Source organism: Panicum hallii, chromosome 9, assembly GCF_002211085.1.
Source record: "Panicum hallii strain FIL2 chromosome 9, PHallii_v3.1, whole genome shotgun sequence".
NCBI lineage: Eukaryota > Viridiplantae > Streptophyta > Magnoliopsida > Poales > Poaceae > Panicum > Panicum hallii.
The window spans coordinates 59,946,306-59,971,454 of NC_038050.1; the positions used below are offsets into that span (position 1 = coordinate 59,946,306).

The 25,149-nt window shown below is 50.2% G+C and overlaps 4 protein-coding genes and 1 long non-coding RNA gene across 5 annotated transcripts; 3 read left to right on the plus strand and 2 right to left on the minus strand.

Moving 5' to 3' along the window:
• The first annotated feature begins 3,539 nt into the window (after positions 1-3,539).
• LOC112877800 lies at positions 3,540-4,691 on the plus strand. The gene is made up of 2 exons (XR_003225559.1): positions 3,540-4,028; positions 4,325-4,691. It is a non-coding gene; the product is annotated as an uncharacterized LOC112877800 (long non-coding RNA).
• A 1,751-nt stretch (positions 4,692-6,442) lies between these two features.
• LOC112876936 lies at positions 6,443-7,579 on the plus strand. The gene has a single exon (XM_025941114.1). It carries the CDS (start codon positions 6,533-6,535, stop codon positions 7,370-7,372), a length of 840 nt encoding a protein of 279 aa, XP_025796899.1. The 5' UTR covers positions 6,443-6,532; the 3' UTR covers positions 7,373-7,579.
• A 3,534-nt stretch (positions 7,580-11,113) lies between these two features.
• Positions 11,114-14,256, minus strand: LOC112874812 (heavy metal-associated isoprenylated plant protein 34-like). Its single transcript, XM_025938357.1, has 4 exons — positions 13,696-14,256; positions 13,249-13,614; positions 12,410-12,491; positions 11,114-12,301 (listed from the first exon to the last, which is right to left on the minus strand). Exons 3-4 carry the CDS (start codon positions 12,489-12,491, stop codon positions 11,496-11,498), a joined length of 888 nt encoding a protein of 295 aa, XP_025794142.1. The 5' UTR covers positions 13,249-13,614; positions 13,696-14,256; the 3' UTR covers positions 11,114-11,495.
• Positions 14,257-15,116: 860 nt separating this feature from the next.
• LOC112874813 lies at positions 15,117-18,683 on the minus strand. The gene is made up of 3 exons (XM_025938358.1): positions 18,420-18,683; positions 15,796-15,893; positions 15,117-15,548 (listed from the first exon to the last, which is right to left on the minus strand). Exons 1-3 carry the CDS (start codon positions 18,478-18,480, stop codon positions 15,309-15,311), a joined length of 399 nt encoding a protein of 132 aa, XP_025794143.1. The 5' UTR covers positions 18,481-18,683; the 3' UTR covers positions 15,117-15,308.
• A 2,822-nt stretch (positions 18,684-21,505) lies between these two features.
• LOC112876754 (zinc transporter 2-like) lies at positions 21,506-24,529 on the plus strand. Its single transcript, XM_025940926.1, has 4 exons — positions 21,506-22,049; positions 22,753-22,811; positions 22,981-23,110; positions 23,908-24,529. Exons 1-4 carry the CDS (start codon positions 21,542-21,544, stop codon positions 24,300-24,302), a joined length of 1,092 nt encoding a protein of 363 aa, XP_025796711.1. The 5' UTR covers positions 21,506-21,541; the 3' UTR covers positions 24,303-24,529.
• The last annotated feature ends 620 nt before the right edge of the window (positions 24,530-25,149 follow it).

Consider the following 25,149-nt stretch of genomic DNA (forward strand, 5'->3'; position numbering starts at 1 on the left):
AGCACATGAATAAGTTGCATGAAAGATAATGCTTGAATAAGTAAAATGGACAAGGGACAACCGGATTTTTCCCGTGGTATCGATGTGTTGGCACACACCCCTAATCCACGTTGTGACACTCACAAAGAGTATTGTCACCTCCCAAGTCACCAAGACGAGGGCGCTCACTAAGAGTCTCCGTTCACCATCCCGGTGTGGTGGAGATCAAGCCACGTACAAATCTCTTCTCCGGGCTTCCACAATCCTTGGCAAGCTCCGCGAGAATCACCTCGATCACTAAGATCGCCTAGGTGATGCCAATCACCAAGAGTAACAAGCTAAGGCCTTCACTTGAGCAAGAACCAATCACAAAGAATGGATGCACACAAGCTTCTCTCTACTCAAGTCCTTAATCTTGCTTCTTGAATGATTGAATGAACAAGTGTATGAAATGTTGAAGCTCAAGGTGGCTCTTGACTATAGTATTTGTGTTTGGATGTTGCCTGGTGTCAAGAGTAGTAGAATGACCCATTGGAGGGGTATATATGGGCAGCTCACACGAATAGAGCCGTTGGAGAAAAAGCTGCCAGAAAAACTGCGTAGCGCCGGTTAATCCGACGTCCCTCCAATAGTCATCGTCGGTTTAACCGGTGAATGTAAACTGCCACTTCTGAAAACTAGCCGTTACAGCTTGGGCAGATTAACCGTCGTTGCATCGGTTTAACCGGTGAGTGTAATCATCCATTGATCAACAGAAATACCAAGTCACTGGACAACTGCACCGACGTCAAATTTCAAATAGCGTCGGTTTAACCGGTGAGTCTATTTGTCCAATGATCAACTGAAAACCGAGTCTCTGGACAACTGCACCGACGTCCAATTTCAAATAACGTCGGTTTAACCGGTGTATTGACTTGTCCAGACCTGGTGACCTCGTTTAACCGACGTATAGAAAACTTTAGACGTCGGTTAATCCGGTGATAAGGATTTTTCTGAATTTGCCTTTTCTGACTTGAGTCTTGAATGAAATCCAAATATTCTTGAGATATAAGTTGAGAACCACTTATTTGAGCTTCTAGAAACCTGAGTGACCATTGTGTGCATCCATTTTCAAATGACCAAGTCCATGCTCAAGTTACTAAGCCTAAACCCCTCTTAATAGTGCGATCACTACAAAACTATAAAACCTATACTAACCTAAGTGTCCTTCTCAACCTTATGACACTTAGGACTAGAAAGATCCTTAGTCTTGACACATTATAGAGTTGAATGCCGAGATCGCCTTTTTGAATAATGAAAATTAGGGGCCTCTTTTGACATATAACCAAATGAGCAATAATGATCTATAATGCTGCACAAACTCATTAGTCACAATAATGGTTGTCATTAATCACCGAAACATACCTTAAGGGCCTAGATGCTTACAGGGGTGACAGGATGGATATCTCCCTTCCTCGCTCAACCACACAGGTACGAGCACACCAACGGCAATTCACACAGAAATGCCATCCATCCCGTCTAACTCGTCTTTCAAAACCACATTGTATCCCTTCCCACACACACACATTTTCTTTATAAAATCAGGTGGTCAAGGTAGGGTTATCTCAAACAAGGGTGGCTATCCTACCATGTTTTCAGCACGCAAAACCATGCAATTTTATAAAACAGGCCACAGGGTTGTGTTTATAAAAACTAGGACAGAAACATGCATCAAAGGGCGGAATTGAACTTGCCATCGTCAAACCCTTGCCGGAGATCCTGATCGAAGCACTGTCCCTCGGGTTCGGGGTCGCAGAACTGGTCCTCGTTCGCTTGGTCACAGTCAGGACCTTCCTCGTTCACTCCGTGTCCTACGACGCAAACAAACAGACACACAATCAAGCGCAAGAACTAAAAGCTTTTATCGTCGAGCTTGAATCGGAAATAATTTAGCTACGGAGGTAGGGGTAATATTTTTGGGTGGTTTCTTAATGGCAGGGCTAAAACTATACTAGAAAGGGCGTGGTAAAGTTTCGGGTCAATCGGAGGTCGTTTCACACATAAAATGACGCGCTAAAGCGGGCTTTAGGGCTTAAACGGGGGTCCAGGGGCCTATTCTCAATTATCTGAGGAGGGTAGGGGCTTATTTGCGAATACTGGAAATATTCAGGGCATACTAACGGGTGTCGAGTGTAATTAGGTTTACGTGGTGAGAGGGGCTTGGTTTGAAATATTAAAAAGAGCGGGGTTCCTTTTGTAAAAAGGGGTGGATATGTGTGTTAGAGTGAGGGGGGGGTTTCTTTGGGAAAAACAGGGGAGGCCAGGGGGTTTTTCGCAAAAGGGCCTCCTTCTTCCTCCTCCCTTCACAGGAAACAGAGGAGAGTGGGGGGGGGGCGCCGGCGGCCAAATCCGGCCACCTAGGGCCCGGGGCGGCTCGGGTGAGAGGGGGAAAAGAGAGAGGGGATTACGGGGAACTCGTTCCCGGCCTCACCTCGGGCCGGGGTGGCGCGTGGAGGCGGGGCGACGGCGGGCTGCGGGTGGCGGCGGAGCTGCGTGCGGCGGCGGCACTGGGAGCAAGGGAGGCGGCGGGCGGTGGCAGTGGGGTTTGTGGGGGAACAAGGGGCGGGGCGAGGGCCTACTTATAGGCAGCCGCGGTGGAGGGGCAGTGGAGGCCGGTGGGAAGGGCCGGCGGGCGGTGCGGGCGCCATTAATGGCGCTCCGGCCGCTTGCGGCCGTCGCGACGCGGTGGTGCAGGACGGCGGCGGTGTGCGGCAGCAGCGTGCGGCGCGGCCAATCGACGGGCGGTGCGGCACGCGCGGGGGCAGGCGCACGCGGGCGCCGTGCGGCACGGCGAGCGGCGCGGCACGCAGCGTACGCGCGCGCGCGCGTGCACGGGTGGCGCGACACAGCGCGGCCAGGGGGCGGGGTGCGGGTACGGCGCGGCCGGGCAGGAGCTCGCGCGCGGCCACGCGGGGCACGCGGGGGCGAGCGCGTGCGCGGCACGGCAGCGCGCGGCGTGGGGTGCTCGGGAGCAGAGGCAGGGAAAGAGAGGAGGGAAAAGGAGGAAGGGAGGAAAAAGAGGAAAAGGAAAAGGGAAGAAAGGAAAGGAAAGAAAGAGAGAGAGATTGGAAAAAGAAAAGAAAAGGAAGAAATGGGAGGGAGAAGAAGGAAAAGGAGAGAGAGGGGGAAGGGATGCGTCGGCGCCGGTCGCGGCGGCGACCGCGGCCGGTCGGCCACGCGCGCGCGGGGATTCGCGCGCGGCACGAGGAGCGCCGGCGCTAATTGCGGCAGCGGTCGCGGCCGGTCGGCCACGCGCGCGGTATTCGCGCGAAAGGAGTTGCGTCTGCGTTAGTTACGGCGGACGGTCGCGAGCGATGCGGAACAGCAATCCGGTTAGGGTTAGGGTTTTGACGTCGAACCGAATTACTCAAGCGCATGATTTTATTAAGTAAATTTTCAGGGCGTCACAATGTGTGAGCCATTTACCATGTTATAAGCTCATGTTATCTTATTAATCACTAAAAATGACTCTGTTATTTAACATGACATGAAAATTACAGAATTATATTTTGAAAAGTGGTAAGATTAATTTTGCTACTTGCTATTATTAATTTATTGTAGTGTAAGTATCCCCTTTACGCAGTACCAAGTGCAAAAAAAAATGATCCAAGTAGGAAATAATTAAATAATTTAGAGGAAGTGTTCACATGGTGCTCCAAGTATAATAGCCTCGGGAAGTGTTTAATTTTGTATTCCAACTCTCATAAAGGAATTTTGTTATAACGTTTCCTTTCCATTTTGCTGATATTTCGTTAATGTAGATCAATGAAGTATGCAAAGGTTATGTGATTGAAATTGGCTGGAGAGACAGCAAGTACATTCCTTCTTTAGAGGAGCATTTGAAGGTCACACTCGTTACATGCTTCTATTGGGGGATTAATTGCACAGCTTTTGTTGTCTTTGAAGAGAATGTTACAGAAGAACTTCTGAAATGGGTGTCAAAATTTCCACAAATTGTAAAGGATTCATGTATTATATCTCGGCTCATGGATGATATTGTTGCCCATGAGGTAAGGTTCTACTGCATTCAAAACTCATTACAGATAGTCAACATTTTTGTGCTACATTGCAGCCACATGTATATTTATTTTACAACAAAACGATGATATACACATTCCATGTTACAATACATGTGCATATGCATATAGTCAAGCATATTTCACATAAATAATTATATGAAAATATATTTTATTGAAATAATCGAATAGAACAACAATAAACAACATCCATATATGATAGAAATACACATAGCTAAAATCAGTCTTTCATTTTATTAGTAAATATTCTAACCACAAGCTTCTTGTAGTTTGAAACAGAGAGAAACAATGTTGCTACAGCTGTAACTTGCTACATGAAAGAGTATAAGACAACAAAGCAAGAAGCAAGCGAGGTGCTCTGGGGCTCAGTGGAAAATGCATGGAAGAGTATGAATCATGAGTACCTCACTTGGACTTCAATACCATCCCATTTGCTTATTCGTGTGATTAACCTTGCAAGAATGATGGAGACAATGTACAAGGACATAGACGGATACACAGATTCAAAAATATTGAAAAAGTGGATATCTGTTCTACTTGATGAACCGATTCACATCTAGGGTACTGTCCTAAGAATAATGTTTTCACGTATCACAACAATAAAAGTTCTTGTACTGCAAGACCAAATTCGTTATTGGCTCCAGAGTGGTAGCTCCAAATTAGTATTGCCTTATGGCTCATTGTCAAAGTGACTGATGATCACATTCCGTTTAGGATAGAGTTGGTTAGCCTTTTAGACTTAGTTAGCTTGTGACTCTTTCTTTCTTCCACTCGCTGCACTCTCGTTCCACGATCCGTTTTTGTCGGAGATCGTTGGCACACGATGAGATGCCCCAGCCTGTACATATGAACACTCAAAGTGATCAATACAACTGAGCGTTGCATCCTAAACTCCTTCACTCATGACTAATGTTATGGCTGTGCAAGTTGTTGTCTGTTTGTGAACGGTTTTGAAATATCAATTTATCTTATGGCTACTTTCAATTATAGTATGTCCTTAATATCATCAATAATTTTCATTTTAAATCAAACGTATGGGAGAGTTGTGCATAACTGTATTAAATAGAGAAGAGAGGCCCAAATACGAGTGCCATCCAAAACAACACCACACACTCACTCGCACTCGCTCGCCTAAATAGATGCCCTACAAAGTTTAGGTTGACAATCTTGCCATGAAAGCACAAAAAACTACCATGGCCGAGCAAACCATCCCGCCCATAACGCACTAACCCCCCTAGCACTATCCATGCGTGACAGTTCCGTATGACATTTTGGGTTCTTGGAGAGAATCCGACCACTGAAGACACATCGGTCATTACTTCTGGAGCCACCAAGCTCCTAGAATGATGAGAGTTAAAACCTTTTTGATCGTGTACTATGCGTCTTTGGAAGCTTGTTGTGACCAATGTTGTAAGGAGAGAAAAAAATGCACGATGGTGTTGGATAGTTGGAACAGCGCGCGCGACTGTACCAAAGCACTGGAACAGATCGAAGGGTCAACTGTGAAGTCGAGGGGCGCTAGACCTGTCATTGAAAAATCTTAGGGCCTGTTTGGTATCCTGCCTAAGGTGCCACAGTTTGCCTAACTTTTCTGCCTAAGGTTAGTTCTTCAATTTGGACGACTAAGGTTAGGCAAGTTGTGGCGCCTTAGGCAGGATACCAAACAGGCCCTAGGCAGGATACCAAACAGGCCCTTAGTCATTGCTAAGTGACGAGGTGGAGGTGGGTCTTGTGGCTTGTGCGAGAAAGAGAAAGGAACAAAAAAAAAGCATGCGTTCTCACTCCCCGCCGCTGATCAGCGAGCAAAGCAACTAATAATCCGCCCCGTTGATAACGACGGACGGGCGGATTGGCATGATATGTTGCGAGAGCGGGAGCACCAACCACCACGCGGACGCGGTCAGCAGCGCGCACCCGGCCCGCCGCCGCGCGATCGCCATGGAATCCGCCGAGAAGCGAACGGGCCTAGTCCCCCGCGCAGCTGCGGATCTGCCGAACGCCGCGGGCCCCGGGTAGGACGACGTGAACCCTGCGCCGGGCCATCCAGAGAGACCTGCTTCGATTCGGGTAGGGTGCTGGGTGCCCCCACTTGTCGTCCCGTCGATCCCCAGGGCTCTCACTCGATGAGGTCTCTCTTGTCTGAACGAGCTCGCCCCGACCAGAGGCATCAGTCACGCGCCTCGCCATGATCCACAGAGAGCGCCACACCTAGTACTCCAGAGTCCAGTCTCCAGTACTGTACAACGAAGCCGTCAAAGTCGTAGTCAGTCTTCGCCCCTTGGCCCAGCAGCGGGCCCCACGGTTTACTCCGGTCCCGAGCTCCCCCGTCCCCGGCCACGTATATAAGCGTGGAGCAACCACCCACCGCAAGCCGCCGAGCTCGCCGGTAGTGTGCAAGCAACGACAAAAGCTCCCTGTTCGGCTTCCCGCTTCCTCACTGCCTGCCTGCCTGCCTCCCGCACCGAACCACGACCGCCATGGCGAGCGCCGAGGCCAGGGCCGCGGCGCTGCTCTTCTCCTGCTCCGCGGTAGCGTTCCTCCTCCTCGCCCGCGAGGCCGTCCTCCAGCCCCACCGGCGCCGCGGCGGCGACCTCGCGGACCTCCTGCTCGCCGCGCTCGACAGCCTCCTTCCCGAAGGCCGCGGCCTCCTGGACCTCGCCACGCGGAGGAACATGGTCCTGCTCTGCCACGCCATCCTCGTCGTCATCCTCATGGACGCCGGCGTCCTCGGCGCCCCCGCTCGCCGCCGCGGCGCGGCGTCCGCTGCTGGCGCGGGCGTGGAACAAGGCGCCTGCGCCGCTCCTGCTCATCTAGCCCACGCGCCGGGGAGGAGCGCCGTCGTGTGGCGGCGGCAGCGGAGCAGCGCCAGGACCAAGAGCGCGGGCGCCGACGAGAGCGGCCGCCGCCTCGGCAAGCGTCAGCCACGGCGAAGCCCCCGGCCGGCCGCCGCGGCAGCGTTGACCGTAGAACCGGAACAGGCAGAACGACAGCCTATGGTAGGCAGAGAGATCGTCCCTGTCGAGAAGGCCCCGAGGATCTGCCTCCTCGATGACGACCGTGATCGCGCGGCTGTCGTTGAGCTTGAGCAGCTGGCTCCTGCGAGCGCGACGGATGCCAGGACCGACTCCGATCGTGCCATCATCGTTGCCGGCGACGAGAGAAACGGAATTGCCGAAGCGGAGGAGATGGAGGGAGTGGAGCTCGCCGACGACAGGAGGTTCGACGAGTTCATTGAGAAGCAGTGGAGCAAGATCCGGCAGGAGAGCCTGCAGCTGGTCAGGGCAGCGCCCCAACAGCAAGCGATCACAACATGGTAGCATCATAACGATCGATGTTACAGGGCCTGACAGGCTTGGTGCGTCCTAGGTAGTAGCTTCGAGCTCATGATGTGGGTGCTGTTGCTCTGTTTTCCCGGCCGAAATCTTCTCCGTCAGCCGTGTGCGTCGGCAAAATCCACTTTTTTCTACTCTTTTTTCTTGGAGCTGATCGATCGATTCACCGTCACATCGCAAGGCTTTCCATCAGCTAGCTTTCCCATGTTGGCAGATGCATGTAAGATCGAACGAGAAATTGCGACGGAACAGTAGGCGTGAACCGAGTAAAGCACTGGGAAGCAGAGAGCGCGATCGCGATCATGCAGTGAGGCTGAGCCTGTCGTCGCCGTCGCTGCAAGTGTTGACGCCGGAGGAGTCAAGATCGAACGCGTACAGAAATGTCAGCGAGACACGACGAGTCAGTGGTAATACGAGAGAAGGTCATCATAATAAAGATCATTTGGGTACGTGGACGGACGCTGACAAAGCCCGCCTGGTACTGTAGTTGTAACGACGACGTTTACTTGAACGTCTTGGGGCGTGGAAGCTACTGTACCACCGCCGAATCCCCTGTGCCGTTTGTTTCGGCCTATGGTTGATTTTGAAGACTCGATTTTAAAAAATTCAAAAGTCAGACGTCCCTCCAGAATTGAGAATCGAGAATCCAGCTGATTATAGATTTTTAATTTTGGATTCTGGAAATCATCTAACTTTTAAATTACTTAAAATCGAATCTTTAAAATCAGTTATAAGCTGAAACAAACATGGCCCTATCTTCTGCCGCTCTGCAAACCTCTCAAACCAAACTAATCACTCCTAAAAACAATCGACAAGCAACTGTTTGTTTGCCTTTCAGGAACAAAAAGGATTTTTTATTTATTTATTTTTTTGACCGGGAGTAGCATCATCAGTGTCTCGGATTTCCTCTCCAGTTACGCTCCGCTGCGCGTTGGCCGGAAAGTTCCAAGACGCGTGCTGTACGTTTGGTAGCAATACTGTATTCCAGTTGCTAGCCACGATTATACTAACAGGTAGTAGTAACTCTGCATGTGACGGCCTCGCGGGCTCTGCCACCCTCAGCGAAACTTCAGTTCACTTGCTCATCTGCCGAGCCGAGCCCCCGCGCGCGCAGCGCAGGCACCGGGGAATTTCTCGCGCGGCGTCTCGGTGGAAACTAGAGGACGGCGCCGCAGGGGGCGGACGCAGCCGAGCGGATCCAACAAAGGAAATGCAGTACCTCGGCAGGCATCGGTGTCATGTGCCTATTAGCTAGCTATTACTGGTGCTAATACCCGTTTAGATCTGTGGACTAAAATAAAATTTAGTCTATTAGGTGGGCTAAAATGTAGATTAAAGTTTAATTTTACTCCAACTAAAATTTAGTCCAACTAGTCCTTAAAACCCATCTAGTTTGCACTAAATCAACCTGCGAACTGCGAAAAAATCAAACTACCTCTTACTATGCGCATTTTAGTCCATAGATCCAAATAGACATGAACTAAATGAACTATACTTTACTTTAGTTAACTAATATTTAGTCCGGACTAAAATTTAGAGTCTGGGATGATCCAAACGGGATCTTAGTTGTCCGGCCGGTAAACGCAGCCCTGACGTCAACCCCGCACCGGGCCATGGACTTGATCGGCTCTCGCTTGCTTCTCAGTCAGTCAGGTCACCCTTCCTTCTCCGATCCGCCGCCCTCTTCCTCCGCGGCGGCGCCCTCGCCGACCTCCTCCTCTCCGCGCTCCACGCCTTACTATTACTGGACAGGGGGCGGCAGCCTCCTAAACTAGACTTCCTGGTTAGCATGAGGGGGGCCGTGACCCTGCTCTGCCAGGCCATCCTCCTGCTTGTCCTCAGGGACGCCGGCATCCTCAGCGTCAGCGCCCCGCTCGTCGCGAGCGCCAGCGGCAGCTAGGCTCACTCAGTCGGTCAACGCGCGTCGTGCCGGTGGCGGCGCCATGCACCTCGTCGGCGGCACGGGCGGAGGAGCCCGATGACACCAAAGAGATCGTCCTCGTGGAGAAGTGGGCGAGTGAAGAGATCCATTTAAAACGTAGGTAAAAAATAATCGACATCTTCCAAACCAAGAGCTAGTACTACGTGTCTATGTGCAGTTCGGCAGGCCTAGACGCACCAGTGGGACACACAAGACCGGAGTCTAAATCTTTAACCTCGAGTTCGCACTATAAATCTATTTTTCACCAAATCATCCGAGTTGCAAATGGTTTAACCGCCATAGAAGTTTGTTATTTAAACCATTAACCTGGCGTTCATAGAATTTCGTAGAATCATCTGGAAAAGTTGGTATAGATGTTTTAACTAGTCTAGTGCAAGACTTGAACGTCTAGACACACAACTGGGAGCCGCTGTAAAAAAAAAAAAGTAGGACAGCTTTGTGCAAGCTGATATTCATATTCGCACATGTGAGCCCTATAGCAGAAGTTTGGCATTTTATCTCTTTAACCTCATCTTTACACTAAAGAAATTGTCTATCAACTGTTGTAGACTAATTTGCCATGTTACATTAGGAGCTACTCTGTGCAAGTTGGAAAGATACTATGCATATGTGTGAGACCATATGTAAAGGTTCGATACATAAATTTCAATCCACGTTCACACTACATTTTTTTATAAAATGGATAGAATCGGTTGCTTCAAAGTCGCTGAGCCTAATCCTAATTTCATGCAAACTGGTAGGACGACCATGCACAATAATAATCCATTTTAATTGGATATGTTGATGGAAGGCTAATATACATAGATAATTCAATGTGGAGTCCAATAATATCCCAAATCTAAGCAAATCCGATTAACATCTAAATCTAAAGAAATCCAAGTCCACCCAAGTCCCCGGTCACCCATTCGCATCTATAGAGACGTTTGGGGACCTGATGTGCCTACCCATTTTCCACCGTCATCGATCAATTAGTACAAACTGTCATGTTGTGTAAGTTTTTCATCGGTTATCTAAAGTTACTAACTTCCTCTGAACTTTTTAGTTCAGCAGGGGTAGGGGCATATGACCCCTACTGGCACCCTCTGATTCCATCGTTAGCACTGCTGCACTAGAACCCTCATGTCAAGGGCATGATCTTGACCGTCGTTAGGGTGATCGCGGTCACGAGTAGATCCGAACGAAGAATTTTTAAGCTAATATAATACCCTGCCATGCTAGGGGCGCTGTAAACGTATTTGATGTACTACATACCCCAAGACAAATTTAAAAAGCTAGATGTGCTTTTTTGCGTGTCCCTCAATAAGGTGCAAAGAGTTCAACGTTAAGCCGTTGCTGCTGCTGCTGCTGCTGCTGCTCGGAGCACACCTGACCAGGCGCAGCAGGGAAGCCTAACCAGGGTTGCCCCGGCTTGCCCTGCCCCATCCGTGGCGCCGCCGCGGCTAAATGCCCAGCATCCTTTTGTAGGGTCGTCGCATTCGTCTTTTCCATACTACTCTAGTACTCGTACACTACGAGGTATGGGATGGTGATAGGCGTGGCCGGCCATCTCCCAAGACGCTAACCCACCCGATCCTGAGGCCAAAAGCAACAGAGCAAGCGCAGACCCGCTGTGATGTTGCCGTCAGAATTTTTCCAGGAAGTTGCATTCTTTTTTCTGAAGCGGCTTTCCCGGAAAACCAAGCACCCAAAGACTCTACGACACTTGCACTGTTGTACAGAATGCACACAGCATACACAGGCTAACTTTTCCTCCATCACATCATAAATACAAAGATTATAGAAACAGAGACAGAGACAGCAAGAGTAGCATGCATGCATACGGTTGTTCATCTTTAATTACATTGGAGAGTGCGCTTCATCCTACAATCACACCTACTCACTCTGTTGTAAAAACCACTCTAATCTCTCCAAAACGCACGAACAAGATACAAGAGAACGTATTCACATACCCCAAGCCCCCAACACATGAAGCAAAGCAAAAGGAAGTGAAAAATATACACCCTAGCTAACATGTACTAGTAGGGATTTTACAATGAACAACAAACATCACGAGGTTGCAGACCTTTCATATACTGTATCTCCGAAATCGAAAGGCTTCCTTGCCCGGCCGCGGCCGGCCATGGGCGATGAGACCTGAGACCACGGGGGTGAGGCGCGGCGAGCTGATCACATGACGCTGCACCCGGCGCTGGGCTCTTCCTCGTAGTACTGCTGCCCGTAGGGGCTCCTGCCGTAGCCGTACGGCGACGGCCCGTACGCGGCGTGGCCGTACGCCGCGGGCGCGGGCCCGCCGTAGTACCCTCCGGCCGGCGGGCCGCTGTAGCTGCCGTAAGGCTGCGTGCTGTAGCCCCACTCGGGGGCGGGCGGCCAGATGGACGGCACGGCCGTCGCCTGCGGCTGCTGCGGCATCATCGGCGCCATCATCCCCGGCATCCGCACGGGCGGCGCCGCGGCCATCGACATCGGGGGCCCGGTGCGGGGCGCCTCCAGCCGCGCCGCCACGGGGGTGTTGGTGGTCACGATCTTCGGCTTGCCGCCGCCGTGGCCGTGGCCGTGGCCGTGCCCGTGGTGCGCGTGCCCGCCGGCCGCCGGCTTCTTGCCCATGTCGAAGTCGAAGTCGAAGTCGTCGTCCATGTCGTCGTCGTCGTCGAACTTGACGTGCTTCTTCTCCGGCTTGCCGCCGCCCCCGCCGCCGTGGCCTCCACCGCCGTGCCCGCCATGGCCATGTCCCTGCGCGTGCCCGTGCCCGTGGCCGTTGGCCTTCCCGGGCTTGGGCGCCTTGGCGTTGGCGGCGGCGGCGTGCTTCTGCTTCCCTCCGCCTCCGAGCCCGGACCCGACGACGTGTATGTCGGTGATGACCTTGCCGGCGTCGGAGGTGAGCCGGTCCGCGACCTCCTCGCCGTCGAAGGGCCCGGACACCGTCACCGTGTTGCTCTTCTCGTCGTAGGTGATGGTCCTGATGCTCACTTTGTCTGCGGGTGAGCAGAGCGAGGCACGGATGATCATCAGCTCACCATCATGGATTGCTTGGAGCAGAGCAGAGATTTGTGGTAGAGAATTTGCGAGCAAATCAAACAGACCTTGGACCTTGCAGAGGACCTTCCTAATCTTCTTGTAGCACTTCTCGCACTCGAGATCCACCCTCATGACCACCGTCGACATCTGGATGCAAATTCTGGGATCTCAATCTCATACAAATGTAGCAAAAGATCAAAGAAGAATCTTTTCCCCGAGAAGCAGAGGAGCCGTTGCGGTGATCATAGTAACATGACATCCTAGCTAATTGCTTAAGGCAGAGTGTGCTGCAAGCTACTCCCTGTTTCCCAAAATGTCCCTGGATGTACAACAGTTAGGCGGCTGGTCCACTCTGTAAAAACTAAAAAGGGAAAACGGCAAAGGGCAAAAAAAGGAATCGCATGTTGCTTGTTGTCTACTTCACGCGTGGTACTTGAGTAGTGTGCGGGAGGGGAGCGCACTCGAAACTCGAAAGCTATGCATGATCCCACCGGGAGTTTGTTAGCGTGATGCCGACAACGAACGAACGATCTCGGCGTCTCGGAACAGATTCATGGCGTGGTCAGGTTCGAAATGTGAGCAGCAAGGTGAAGTCTACCAAGGTTCGGAATAGACGCGTAAATTCTTGCTTCTTCTTCGTCTAATTTCTGCTCTGGCACGGCAGCGATCGAGCGGTGAGAGATGAACGGCATAGGAGTTTGCTAGAGCTCCATGTTGTGTGGATGGAATAATGCTAGATTGCTAGCAATAAGTTGCCTTCCTGACAGCTAAGAATTGAAACGTGATCTTTGAGAGGAACAGAAAGCTTGTGCGGCATAAACGTGGGCTAACCTTTGGACTGATGAAATCAGAGAGAGAGAGAGAGAGAGAGAGAGAGAGAGAGAGAGAGAGTTGCTTTGCTTACCTTGTGCTGCTATGGAGATGCAGGATGCCTGAAGCTGGCTTTGCCACCTTTGCTGCAGGTGCAGAGGAGTCGGTCCACCCGGGAGGAAGAGATAAGGGAGGAGGAGGCTGGTGGGCAAGCAAGGGACTGAGTGGAGCGCCTCAGCACTCAGCTCAGCGCAGCCCGCTTTTGTTGAGACGCCAGCAGGGGCGATTAACCTGGCACGGCAGGCTGGCAGCGTGACGCTCTCGAGTGCTCTCGGCAACCATAATCACCAAACTTCGGCCGACACGTGGGCCCGCCCCGCCTTAACCCACCCGCCTGCGGCCCCCCTGCTTTCCACCGGTACAGCCATCGGAGCTGCTTAACCAAATCTGCTCTGGAATACTACAGGATTCCGCGGTAAGGTTTGCTTTTTTTATGTATAAAAGAAACATTAAAAATTACACGGTAACACGCGTCAGTTACCGGAGCTGGGTTGCGGGTATCCAAGCAAGCGGCTCGATGATTGCTGGCTTGCTGCTACACGGTAGGAGATCGAGCTCGCGAACTGTTGAGCGGCTTCACCAGCTCACTCACTCGCTCGGGGCAGTTACAGTATGCAACGGATTAAGTGAGCAAAAAGGAAACAAAAAAGGTCAAAAGAGTCGAAGAGAGTACTATGAGGAACCTTCGGTGATGGGCAAATAATGCAGCAAGCTAAGCTACCCCCACGATGCTGTGTCGACGGTTGAATGGGCGCGCCACTGGTGCCCGGGAATTAGGCAGTGCTTGCCATGGTTGGATAGCTTTGAGTAGGAAACCCCTGCTGGCTGGCCCAGGCTAGTGGAGTGGGCACTGACCGACCGGAGCGCTAGCATAGCAACGTGCAACAAATCGTCTGGTTAGCTAGGCCCGCCCGGTTTCCCGTTCCGATCCAGAGGTTGTAGTTGTCGGTTGCTATCATCTCCTCCTGCAGAGCTAAGCTAAAGCTACGGGGAAAGTGATCTAGAACTAACCGTGGAGACGGCGACAAGAAACAAACCAAAGAAAGGGGAAGAAGATAGAAGCGAGCTGAGGCACTTTCTTACTCTCCCGTGGCTTTCGGTGCGCGTCGTCGTGGGGGCTGTTGGCTTCGGCCCCTATCCCGGCTTGTGTGCTGCTTGCTTGGTGTAGTACCGTCACGGACCACCATTCTTACCACTGTCACGCATGATTGCCGACCGATTGATCGATGGTCCGCTGCTCCCGGACGTGATGTGTATCGGTCGATTTGATGTGCTTGCTGGTGCGCCTTCGCTCTCGGCTGCGGCGGGAAAGGGGGGGAGTTCCGGACGGACCCGCACCGACAAGCCCCGGGAAGCGCAATCTGGGACCGATACTGCTGGATAACCCTGCACACTCGGATCAGGATCCCCCCGCCGGGCCTTCCCTTGGCGTCAAAAGGACAGTGTGCCCAAAAGCACCCGTCCGTTGCCTGCGAGACTTTACCATCAGCGAGGACGCGCGTCGCACGGCGCAAGGATACGAGGACGAGCGCAGCTGCACGACGCAGTACGTGGGGAAGCTTGCAGCTCGGGCACCACACCGACCTAACAGCAGCTTTATTTGACGCCTTTGTACTGACGCTCGAAGGAGCATATTCATGCGCCGTGCGGCGCGTGACCAGCAATCAGGGTCCAGATAACGAAAAGATCTGGGCAGCAGAAGCAGCTGGTGATAACAAGACATGCTGACGCTTGGACTAGAGACCAAGAGGCGCCGCAATCATGGAGTATTGGACGGAGGCAATGGGCACAAGCCTGCAAAGCAACGCCTCAACCACCTGTCTCCCGCGAGGGTTAATCCATTTTTCACCCTAGTTGACCCCGACCAACAATACCCACAACAGTGGAACGGCGCAGGTTGGCAATGCTGGCAAAGGAACACAAAGTTTCCATTCAAAGCAAACACACTGTTCCGGAGCAGCGTACAGATAGTACATACCTGCAGCTCCAAGATAATAGGGCAAAGAATTTTTCCAGTACACTGATAAATCACCAGGCTTTCACTCAGCCAAACTGCTAGCAGGAGATAGGTATCACTAGGAACGGGGCACGAGGTCAAGCGGCTCTCTTGAAGGGGTCCTTGGCATGGTTGGCGCCATTGTGGCGGTGGAAGTCCCCAGCGTTTCCTCCTCCTCTGCCGTTACGGCCACTTCCAAATGCCTTCTGATCAGCTTCCCTCGCCTTGCTGTTCTTGTCGCGGTACCCGGTTGTAGCCGAAGTGTCCTCTGGCTTCTTCCCACGAGATGGCGGTGCACCGTGTGGTCCAAGATATATGTTCTCTGTATCCTTGGTGGACTGCAGCAAAAATAAGCATCAACATAAAGTTAGGAAGATAGATATGCATGGGCAATGATCATCAACCATGTGAAGCAACCAATGCAAGTTTGCTGTCCTGTGGTATGCAAGCATGTTTCTTGAAACACAGTCACAAGAGTGTCATACAGCTAGTTGGCCCTCATTCATGCAACAAAGAAATGAAGATACCCTGATGTTTTGCTTTCTTAAAGGGACCCAGAAAAATGGAATGATTAGAAAAAAGGACCTTTGGAGGTGGTTGAGGATCAGAAGCCCGTGAAGCCTCCCAGTCACCAAGATCGGATTCTTCAACACTCAAACTTGGGATCACAAAGTCATCATTATCTGTGACATATAACTCGCAGCATGTGAGAGTGAGAATATGATTTTTAGAAAACAAACCAACACTTAAGTTCTAGGAAAAGGATAAATTGACTAACAATTTCCTATTATTGTCAGAAATGTGGTCAAATAGCAGGAATAAAGCACAAAAATATGTGAGTGCAGATGCATCTACAGAGAAAACTAAATGATAAAGTTTACACAGATAATACACAGAAACTAAATACTCCCTCCGTTCCAAATTGTAGGGTTTTGACTTTTCCAGATACATAGTTTCTACGACGTATTTAGACATAGTGTTATCTAGATACGTAGCAAAGACTACAAATCTAGAAAAGCCAAAATGGCCTATAATTTGGAACGGAGGGAGTAACTTATATGGTCAAATCAGCAGAAGAACATCATATCTAACTAAAAACAGATCTAGCAAGCATACCAGATTAAAAGAATACTGGAGCAACAAAAGCTCATGTGGATAGGATAGGAGATACAGAAATCAGAAAGCGGAGAACACTTCCACCCTATGGTTCTATATTTTTAGGCATAGTAACTCAATATCCTCTAAAATATGCTTTCTAAATTCCTCATTATCATCCCTGCATAGGCCTTCCGAGGCCACAACTCATGGCAGGTGCAAACGAAGGACACATAAAGTGGGACTCCTTTGGCCTACCATTCGACTTACTGGACCATCACATCGATGTGTAAGAACTAACACTCACATGCCATCCCTATCACCCATCAAAAAAATACTGGCATCCAACCCATACAAACCAGCGCAATTCGGGTCACCAGTCAAACTTGAGGAACCAAATCATCAATGTGGGCCAAGACAGCGTGCAAAGAAATAAACCACGAAGTAATAGTAACAGAACCTAACTTCACTGATCCACCAGGAAAAAGCCAAGTACTTGCAGAATCCAGCCACAGGATGTATGCCAACTGCCATGGGAGATATCATGTGCCCTCTTCACACGTGACAAATCTATGTCCCTATGGCAAACAGTTTCTACAACTTAGCCAAATTAGAAGGCAATATCAAAGACAGGTAACGAAAGCGCCCTGAGCATGCTTTGAATCACAGCTCTGCTTTTGCAATATCATTAATGCTTAACTTCCCTAAGGACATGGATCAGGCACAATACACAAAATTTCATCAATATTCCTTTTACCCAGCTCTTCTCCTCCCCTCTGCACATTCTTCAGAAAACTCTCCAAATAGTACCCACATTGCCAATTTAGATGCCACAATGACGAGTTACCCAAATGGCAATCGCCATATGAAGGTAAGGTGAGGAACAGCTATGGCTATGACTCAACACCTAGGTTATGCTTAGGTGATAACTCGATAACCACGCGTATCACGCAACTCTTAGTGCACTGTAGTCACCTTCTCCTGTTTCAACCCACAGCATACAAATGTCCATCCTGTCAAGCGGATCAGATCTTACATAATATCAAACAGTACTACAAGGTGAGCGGAAAACCGTAGGAAAGAAAATCTGCACTGTAGTGATGCGTATAAATAATTTGGTCATTTCACATGTTCAAAGAGATTAAAAAAATGTAAGATCACTTGAGACACCTGAAACTTTCGGTTTTTTAACATTACCATTGGACCTTGATTGATTTTAATACAGAACCTGTGAGCATTTTTCTGACAATCACTAGCATTGCTTGAATGGATAAGCTACAAAACACAAACCTTGGTGCTACAAGAACACTATCTGCTTGCTTTTTTTTCTGTTTGACACAGTGGTATGGTGTAAACATATACCTTCAAAGAGTTTTTCGGTTCCAAAATCAACTACGATATTTCAACAAGCAAGTTTTTGAGTTATACTGATGATAAAAAAAAATTAGTATGTATTCAAGAGCAATTAGTAAAACTGAATATTCTTTTACGTTGCTAGCTCGAGGAGCCTAGAGGAGGTACTTGGACCGTAATACAGTAATGGGCTAACGGCAAATGTCTGAGCTCTCTATGATGGTGGTAAACTTTGTTCTAGCTATTGTTCGCTAAACATAGCAAAGCTCAAAAACCAATTTCTTATCCATATAATTTGCTCTGTCCTACCTAGCAAAACGTGTGATAGGCTAGCCCAAATTCAGAATTTGTTTTTCCAGCCAGGTTGACTGTCTAGACTCCAGCAGCGGAGCCCTTAATCCCCTGCAATGGATACAACTGTTTCTTCTAGCAACACGCCAATACAAACCTAAGTGCGCTTAACTGCCTACCCTTGAGTGAGGCTATCATCACAACAGATCTCTATGTCTCTTACTGCAGATTCTGCTACGGATGGTACTTTGATTTGCCTGAAGTCCACATATCCGCAAACGCAGCTAAAATTACATCACGCTCATAACGTCTATTCACCCCCCCCCCCCCCACAGAAAGCTCGTTCATCATCTGCGTACCCTAGAGAAATTCAAGCCGTTGCTACAAAGGGGAACCAAACCGAGGCAGAAAAGGAAAAAAAAACATGGGGACAGTGGGCCGCGCGGGACGGAGAGGTTTATGAGCGTTACCCCAGTCGTCGGCATCGTCGGCGTCGGATGCGGCGGGGCCGGTCAGGCGGTGCGGATCCATCGGGCGCGAACGGACATCGAACTCCGGGCGCGGATGGGCGCGAGAGCCCGAGGTCCGCAAATTCAAGGGATTGCGGCGGCGGCGGCGGGAAGGAGGTGGAGGTGTGCGGTTAGGCGCCGCCGGCCACGGAATCCGGAGGAGGAGAGCGGCTGCGGCGATTTGTCGAGCGGCGAGGGAAGGAGAACAAAGAGATGATGCGGACTGAGAGGACTGGGAAGGAACTGGAATTTGGAATCTGTGGGTGGTATGCCAGTTTTACCCCTGTGTGTTTTTTCCCGTTGTTCTCCCGACTTAAAAAAAGAAATTTTTTAATGTCAGCAGATAATTAGGGCTGTTTGGATGCCTGCCTAACACGCCACGCCACGCCACACATTTCGCGCCACAGGTGTGGCGGCCAATTTGGCCGCCGCACCTTAGGCGCGGTGTGGCGCATAAGGCAGGCATCCAAACAGCCCTAATATCTGCAACGTAGAAACCAATTGAAAGAAATGACTCACTCCACTTCATGCATCTAATTCCATAAGAAATATTCCTACCGCAATATCACCTTACATTTTATAATTTGAACATCGAGAAACCTGAATATAAACAAATACCCATTTCGGTCATCCGAATCCATATCACCTTATCTCAAATAATCAAATGCGGCTCCAACTCGAAATTTTTTTGCACGCTACACGCTGCCACAGCCACTCCTGCTGAATGAGTATGAGAACGGAGTGAAATAGGCTGAGTTCATTAGGGCACATGGCTAGTTGGCACAATTGCTAATTCTTCTTCTCCTTGCTATTCATAGGGTATCTACTCCTGTTCAGTCGACCAGGTGCGGGGATGTTGACGTTCTTATGGCAACTACCAAACTATAATGGACACATAAGACTTGATTTCGGATGGAGAGAGAGAGAGAGACGCCGGAATTCGAGTTGAAATGAAGAAGGTAAGGTCGTCATCGGATTTGATTCTGAAAAAAATGGAAAAAAATCAGGACTAACAAAATGATTTTGGAAATTTTGAGAAGTGATCGGATGACACATGAGACCATGGCCCATGGACGGGTCAACAGTCAAGGTGTACATGGGCTGAAATTTGTCACGTGGTTCATGGGCCACAGATACTGGACGAAAATGCCATCCGTGACCCATGCGGTGGGGAAAAAAAGATGAGATTGAGAGACAGAAGAGGAGGGTGCATAAAAAAAGTTTAAACCCACTATAAAATTGAAATGGGAGACAAAATTTTTTCTGGTTGCATTTGCGGACTTGCCTAACGCTACGTGTTGGGTCGTGCAAGTTTCGCTTTGACCCATTACAAGGCCCATCCTTGGATTTGCGAGATAATACGAGTATTGTGTTTATTTGTAGGATATATAGTAAGAGAACCAAGCGGGCTCTTTTTTTTTTTGTTGTTGGCAATGACCCGTCGGCATCGTCGACCCTCCAGGATCTAGCGTCGTTGATTGATCCACTGATCTGACAACAATACCGTAACCCGTAGCCATGTCGTTGTTAATTATGAATTTATATATGTCGTTGGATGGATCGTATGGATGTCCGGAAAACTAGAGGCGGATGCAGTTTGGGTGCTTGGGGGCTCTCTCTCCTCTTCCTTTTCTTCTGCATTCATCTTTTTTCATCTCTTTCTTCTTCTTCCTTTCTTCTCCTCCTCCTCCTCCTCCTCCTCCAATGGAGTTTCCAGGCTGCAGGGGGAGGGGCTGGAGGCCCCCCTCCACCTGCGGAAAACTAAGTTGAAACGGTGGACACATAGTCTGTACTCATACATATTCCATCCGATTCAAAATATGCGTTGTTACATTTTTACAGGTCAACTTTTTTCACAGAAATACCTATTAGGTTAATGCTGCTAGATTCCAGCAGAAAACAAAAGTACTTCTACAAGATTTTTGTAGATTATTGGATGACGGGCTACCCTGTAGACCATATCAGTATCCTAAACGATATGTATTATGAAATGGGATGAACTGTACATGTGTTGAGCCGGCACGTTATTGTATTTGATATTCGGATATTGTACTACGTGGTTAGAATATAGTTCGTTTTCTGCGCTGGGTTATTGATACAAGAAGCTAGGAGCTGAGAAAGGGACGTGCATCCAAGCGAGAAAAGTGCGTGTGGCAAGAGAAGGCCGACTTGTCGCGCAGGCTCCTAGCTGCCATGCGTTCTCTACGCTACCAAGTACCAACCAAAACATTTCCTTTTCATTTGGAATGCGCAACGAGAGGTCCAAATCAAGTGTAGACTTTGCGTAAACGTCAGTTCGATATACCCATGCTATATTTCTTCCATTTTTCAGTTTCTTTTTCTCTTGATGAGATCCTCATACTTGTAGGGTTAACCAACTATGCCGATTAGTGTTAAGGTTGGATGTGCCCGGCCCTAGTCCCGGTGCTGCTCTGTGCTTCCATGTAGTAGCTGGCCACCATGCCATGCATGGGCATAGTAGCAGCAGGAAGGTGTCGTCGAACAGCGAAGGGAGGTCGAGTAGCATGCAGAAAGGGCCGGGCCAAGCGACGAAACCCGCGTGTGGTCTTCCAGCCCAGGGCAGCAAATTAGCCTGAGTAAGCTGGCCGTCCGGTATGGGCGTAGCAGGAGATCCGAAGGGCGTGCCAGTGCTAGCTATCATCGATCATTCATGGCTACGCTAGCTATCACAATTCACAAAACAGCTGGGAGGAAAAAAAAATGGCCCGGTAGGCAGGCAGGCAGGCAGAGGCAAGGCAAGTCGTCGCCGCGTCGTCGGGGCCGGGCCAGACGCGGCCGTAACGGACTTTCCAAACCCAAACCCACCCGTCCCTGTCTGTACTACGGCCGCGGCACGCCCTGCAGTTTTCTCACCTTCCCCCGGGGGTTGCTCTGCTCGTACGAGGACCCCATCCCCGCTGTCGTACAAACTACCGCGGCCCCACACGTCAGCCACTTCCAACTCCGAGCCTCCGGCCCGCCGCCTCGTACCCTACCAATAAATCCGCCCCGCCCCCGCGCCCCCTACCATTTCCCGGTCCGGCCAAGACCCACCACAACCCCTTCCCACGCCACGCCACGCCATGGCCCGCGGCACCAACGCCCGGCACCACCACCTCCACCTCCACCTCCTCCTCTGCCTCTCCCTCGCCGCGACCACCGCGTGGGCGCACGGCGGCGGCGCGGACGCGGACGCGGACGCGGATGGCGCCGGCGCCGGCTCCCCGGAGCCCGACCTGCGCGCGCGGGGGCTGGTGGCGGCCAAGCTGTGGTGCCTGGCGGTGGTGTTCGCGGGCACGCTGCTCGGCGGGGTGTCCCCCTACTTCATGCGCTGGAACGAGGCGTTCCTCGCGCTGGGCACGCAGTTCGCGGGCGGGGTCTTCCTCGGCACGGCGCTCATGCACTTCCTCAGCGACGCCGACGAGACGTTCGGGGACCTGCTCCCCGACAGCGGCTACCCCTGGGCGTTCATGCTCGCCTGCGCCGGGTACGTCGTCACCACGCTCGCCGACGTCGTCATCTCCCACGTCGTCTCGCGGGGCCGAACCGCCCCTGGCTCCCGGGGCGGCGGCGGCGGCGGCGACGGTGCAGGTCAGTAACTGCAGCGAGTCACGGGTCGGGTCCGTGGAAATGCTCTGCTTTTGACAGTGGCGGGGTGTGCTGTTCGCCTGCCATGAAGCTGGCGGCTGGGGTTGGGTTTTAATGCACTCTTCTTCACTTTTTGCTGCTGCCAGCTTGGTGGTAATTGTTAGTTTGGCACTAGTCCAGTACAGACTGCAAATTCAGATTAGTGGGGGCTAATCCAATTGCCAACGTCTAGTGAAAATGGTTGGCTTTTGCAGTGGTTTTCTGGGGCGGTTTGGCTGCTAATGATCACTCTGATTGCACCAACACATACAAGACGGGGTGCAAGTTCAGGTTTTCTGCAGTATGCAGCAATCCTGTTCTTGACATTCTATTTGTTCTTCTTTTTCTTTCAAATAATTGACATGTTCTGGGAATGATTAAGGGGAGATTCAGTTGGGCTTGACCGAAACGAACAAAATTGGGTGTCACGGGAGCTATCCGATTCAATTATGTGGGGGAATCAAAATGCGTACACGAAATGAGAACATCTATCTATATATATCGAGAATCTGAACAGTCAGCTATCATTCAGAGAAGATTGGCTGTGCATTGGCTGTCAGGTTTCCTCCATAAGGAAATTTTGTTTCTGCATGAACTGTATTCAGTCGATGCTTACTATTCTCAGATGTCTATGATTCACTTCTTCTTTTACTATTTTCTCGTTCAGGCCTTGAGGAGGGCAAGGTGAGCACCACAAATGGCACCAGCTCTGAGCCACAGCCAGCTGTAAGTTACTAGCACTACTAACTTCAGTTTCTAAATTCGATCTTTGACCAAGTCTGACCATGCCAATACCCGCTGCTCAATTTCCCCCAACAAAATAGAACTGAAAGCCAGTCAGTCTACACTCTATAGAGCCTTATGATCTCATCGCTTGATTTGCGGTGCCGTGCAGGTCGCACACGGATCTGACCACTCGGTTGCATCAATGCTGCGCAACGCGAGCACCCTCGGAGATAGCGTTCTGCTCATCGCCGCCCTATGCTTTCACTCCGTCTTCGAAGGCATCGCGATCGGAGTTGCTGGTAAGGCCAAGTTGGATGGAGATAGGGGTATATGGATGCTTCCCTGCTTTGTTCGCTGCTTCCAGCTTCAGATGACGCAGTCTTTGCTCGACTTATGAGTCATTGCTAGATGTTTCTATCATTTTGACGGGCAAAAGTTGTCGAGCTTAGTTTAGTCCGAGTAGAAGAATGGATTATCAACGACAGGTACAAATGCGAATGCGATGCATGGAAGGATGGCATACTGAATCTGAAGTCTTAGACTGAACATCTGTTAGTTCTTAGCTACCTGATGCCATAGTTGTGATAAAGAACAGGTAGAATTCTCCACTGATCTTTTGTCAAAGTTGGGTTAGTGTCTAGCTATTCGGTCCAAGCTAAAGGAGCCTACAAATTGAGTACAGCCGGAATAATAGGTTGATCGTTCGTCCAAAAATGTCGTTTTTGCATTTCTTTCCTGATATTTGTTCACGCGATGTTTCAGTTCAGTCATTGTCATGCATACTTTTACTTGTTCCGGTCTTGGTATTTAGATGCCCATCCAGATAGATGCTCTGAATCTCTCTTCCTAACCTGTCCTTCAGCAGTTCTCTCAAGATTTCGATTTCATCTGATTCTGAATGAATTTCAAGCGTTCTTTCTTAGCATTTCAGAACCCATCTAAATCCGTTTAAACAAAAATATCAATTCTATGAAAATCTGTAAACAATTCTGAGGTTTCATTAGCTTAACATCTCCAATTCTTGGATGCAACTTCGCGGTTATTACGGAGCATTGACCATTGACCATTGACTTGCCAAAACTGATCAACTGTGCAGAAACGAAGGCTGACGCGTGGAAGGCGCTGTGGACCATCAGCCTGCACAAGATCTTCGCGGCGATCGCCATGGGCATCGCGCTGCTCCGGATGCTCCCGAACCGCCCGCTCCTCTCCTGCTTCGCCTACGCCTTCGCGTTCGCCATCTCCAGCCCCATCGGCGTCGGCATCGGCATCGTCATCGACGCCACCACGCAGGGCCGGGTGGCCGACTGGATCTTCGCCGTCTCCATGGGCCTGGCCACGGGCATCTTCGTCTACGTCTCCATCAACCACCTGCTCTCCAAGGGCTACAAGCCCCGGAGGCCCGTCGCCGTGGACACGCCGGTCGGCAGGTGGCTCGCCGTGGTGCTCGGCGTGGCCGTCATCGCCGTTGTCATGATATGGGACACCTGATGTGAGGGAAAGAGACATGGGATTGTTCTGCAGTTCTGCACAGTTTGGAAGCTCTTAGATTAATTATAGACTTGAAGAGAATTTGTGCCAAATTGCTTTGGGGGTTGTGTTTCTGATGCAAAGCAGCAAAAGGGTTATTTCTCCAGGTAAAGAGATCAACTCGACTTCTCGAGGCAAGGTTGTAAGGTTTCGATAAAAAGAATCCAGTTTATCCAGACACGGAGCCATACGCCATCAGCCCATCACACAAGCCTTCCACTGGGCTGGTGGGCTGACGCCAAGCATAAATTCAGCCCAATCTTTTTTGGTTTTATATCAAATGCTTAGGGGCGATGAGAAAACCGTTAATTTGCCTTGACCCGGTGAAAGGGGAGAGGAATAAAACATACAGTGATACAGTTCCGATTGATTTAATAAAAAATATTATTGTTCTGATTTTAAAAAATTCGTCCAATTTTTTTTCTGAAAAAATGGATGTAATGTGCTCCAACGGTTTGGAAATATAGCCTTCTAAAGAAACACGATTAAATATTTCAAAAGTACTTTTCGAGGTGAATCTAGTAACATCTATCGTACATTGTCAGCCTATGAAATTTTTTAGATATCGGTGGTGAAAGTTAAAAGAGTCCGAGTGGCAGGAATCCTAAAACAAAATGTGTTTTAAATCAGACGGAGTATAGAGCACTAGCATGGGTTCATGGCTTGGGCCCCCTTTGGCAGGGCTCCCTCGCCGGTTTCACCACCGGCTTCAGGTGAAGCCCGGCCACAAGGATGTCCTCAAAACAGCTCCAACACCAAAGCCCCACAAAACCCGCTGAGAGGAGCCAAGAGACGGAGCCAGAGCCAA

Excerpts from the sequence above, each read along its gene's own strand:
- LOC112876936 (XM_025941114.1), top strand. The coding sequence starts at position 6,533 with ATGGCGAGCGCCGAGGCCAGGGCCGCGGCGCTGCTCTTCTCCTGCTCC.
- LOC112874812 (XM_025938357.1), bottom strand. The coding sequence starts at position 12,491 with ATGTCGACGGTGGTCATGAGGGTGGATCTCGAGTGCGAGAAGTGCTAC. Across the intron at positions 12,302-12,409 it reads GGTCCTCTGCAAGGTCCAAG|ACAAAGTGAGCATCAGGACC; the intron begins GTCTGTTTGATT and ends GCTCACCCGCAG.
- LOC112874813 (XM_025938358.1), bottom strand. The coding sequence starts at position 18,480 with ATGGATCCGCACCGCCTGACCGGCCCCGCCGCATCCGACGCCGACGAT. Across the intron at positions 15,894-18,419 it reads CGACGATGCCGACGACTGGG|ATAATGATGACTTTGTGATC; the intron begins GTAACGCTCATA and ends TATATGTCACAG. Across the intron at positions 15,549-15,795 it reads ATCCTCAACCACCTCCAAAG|TCCACCAAGGATACAGAGAA; the intron begins GTCCTTTTTTCT and ends TTTTTGCTGCAG.
- LOC112876754 (XM_025940926.1), top strand. The coding sequence starts at position 21,542 with ATGGCCCGCGGCACCAACGCCCGGCACCACCACCTCCACCTCCACCTC. Across the intron at positions 22,050-22,752 it reads CGGCGGCGGCGACGGTGCAG|GCCTTGAGGAGGGCAAGGTG; the intron begins GTCAGTAACTGC and ends TTTCTCGTTCAG. Across the intron at positions 23,111-23,907 it reads CATCGCGATCGGAGTTGCTG|AAACGAAGGCTGACGCGTGG; the intron begins GTAAGGCCAAGT and ends TCAACTGTGCAG.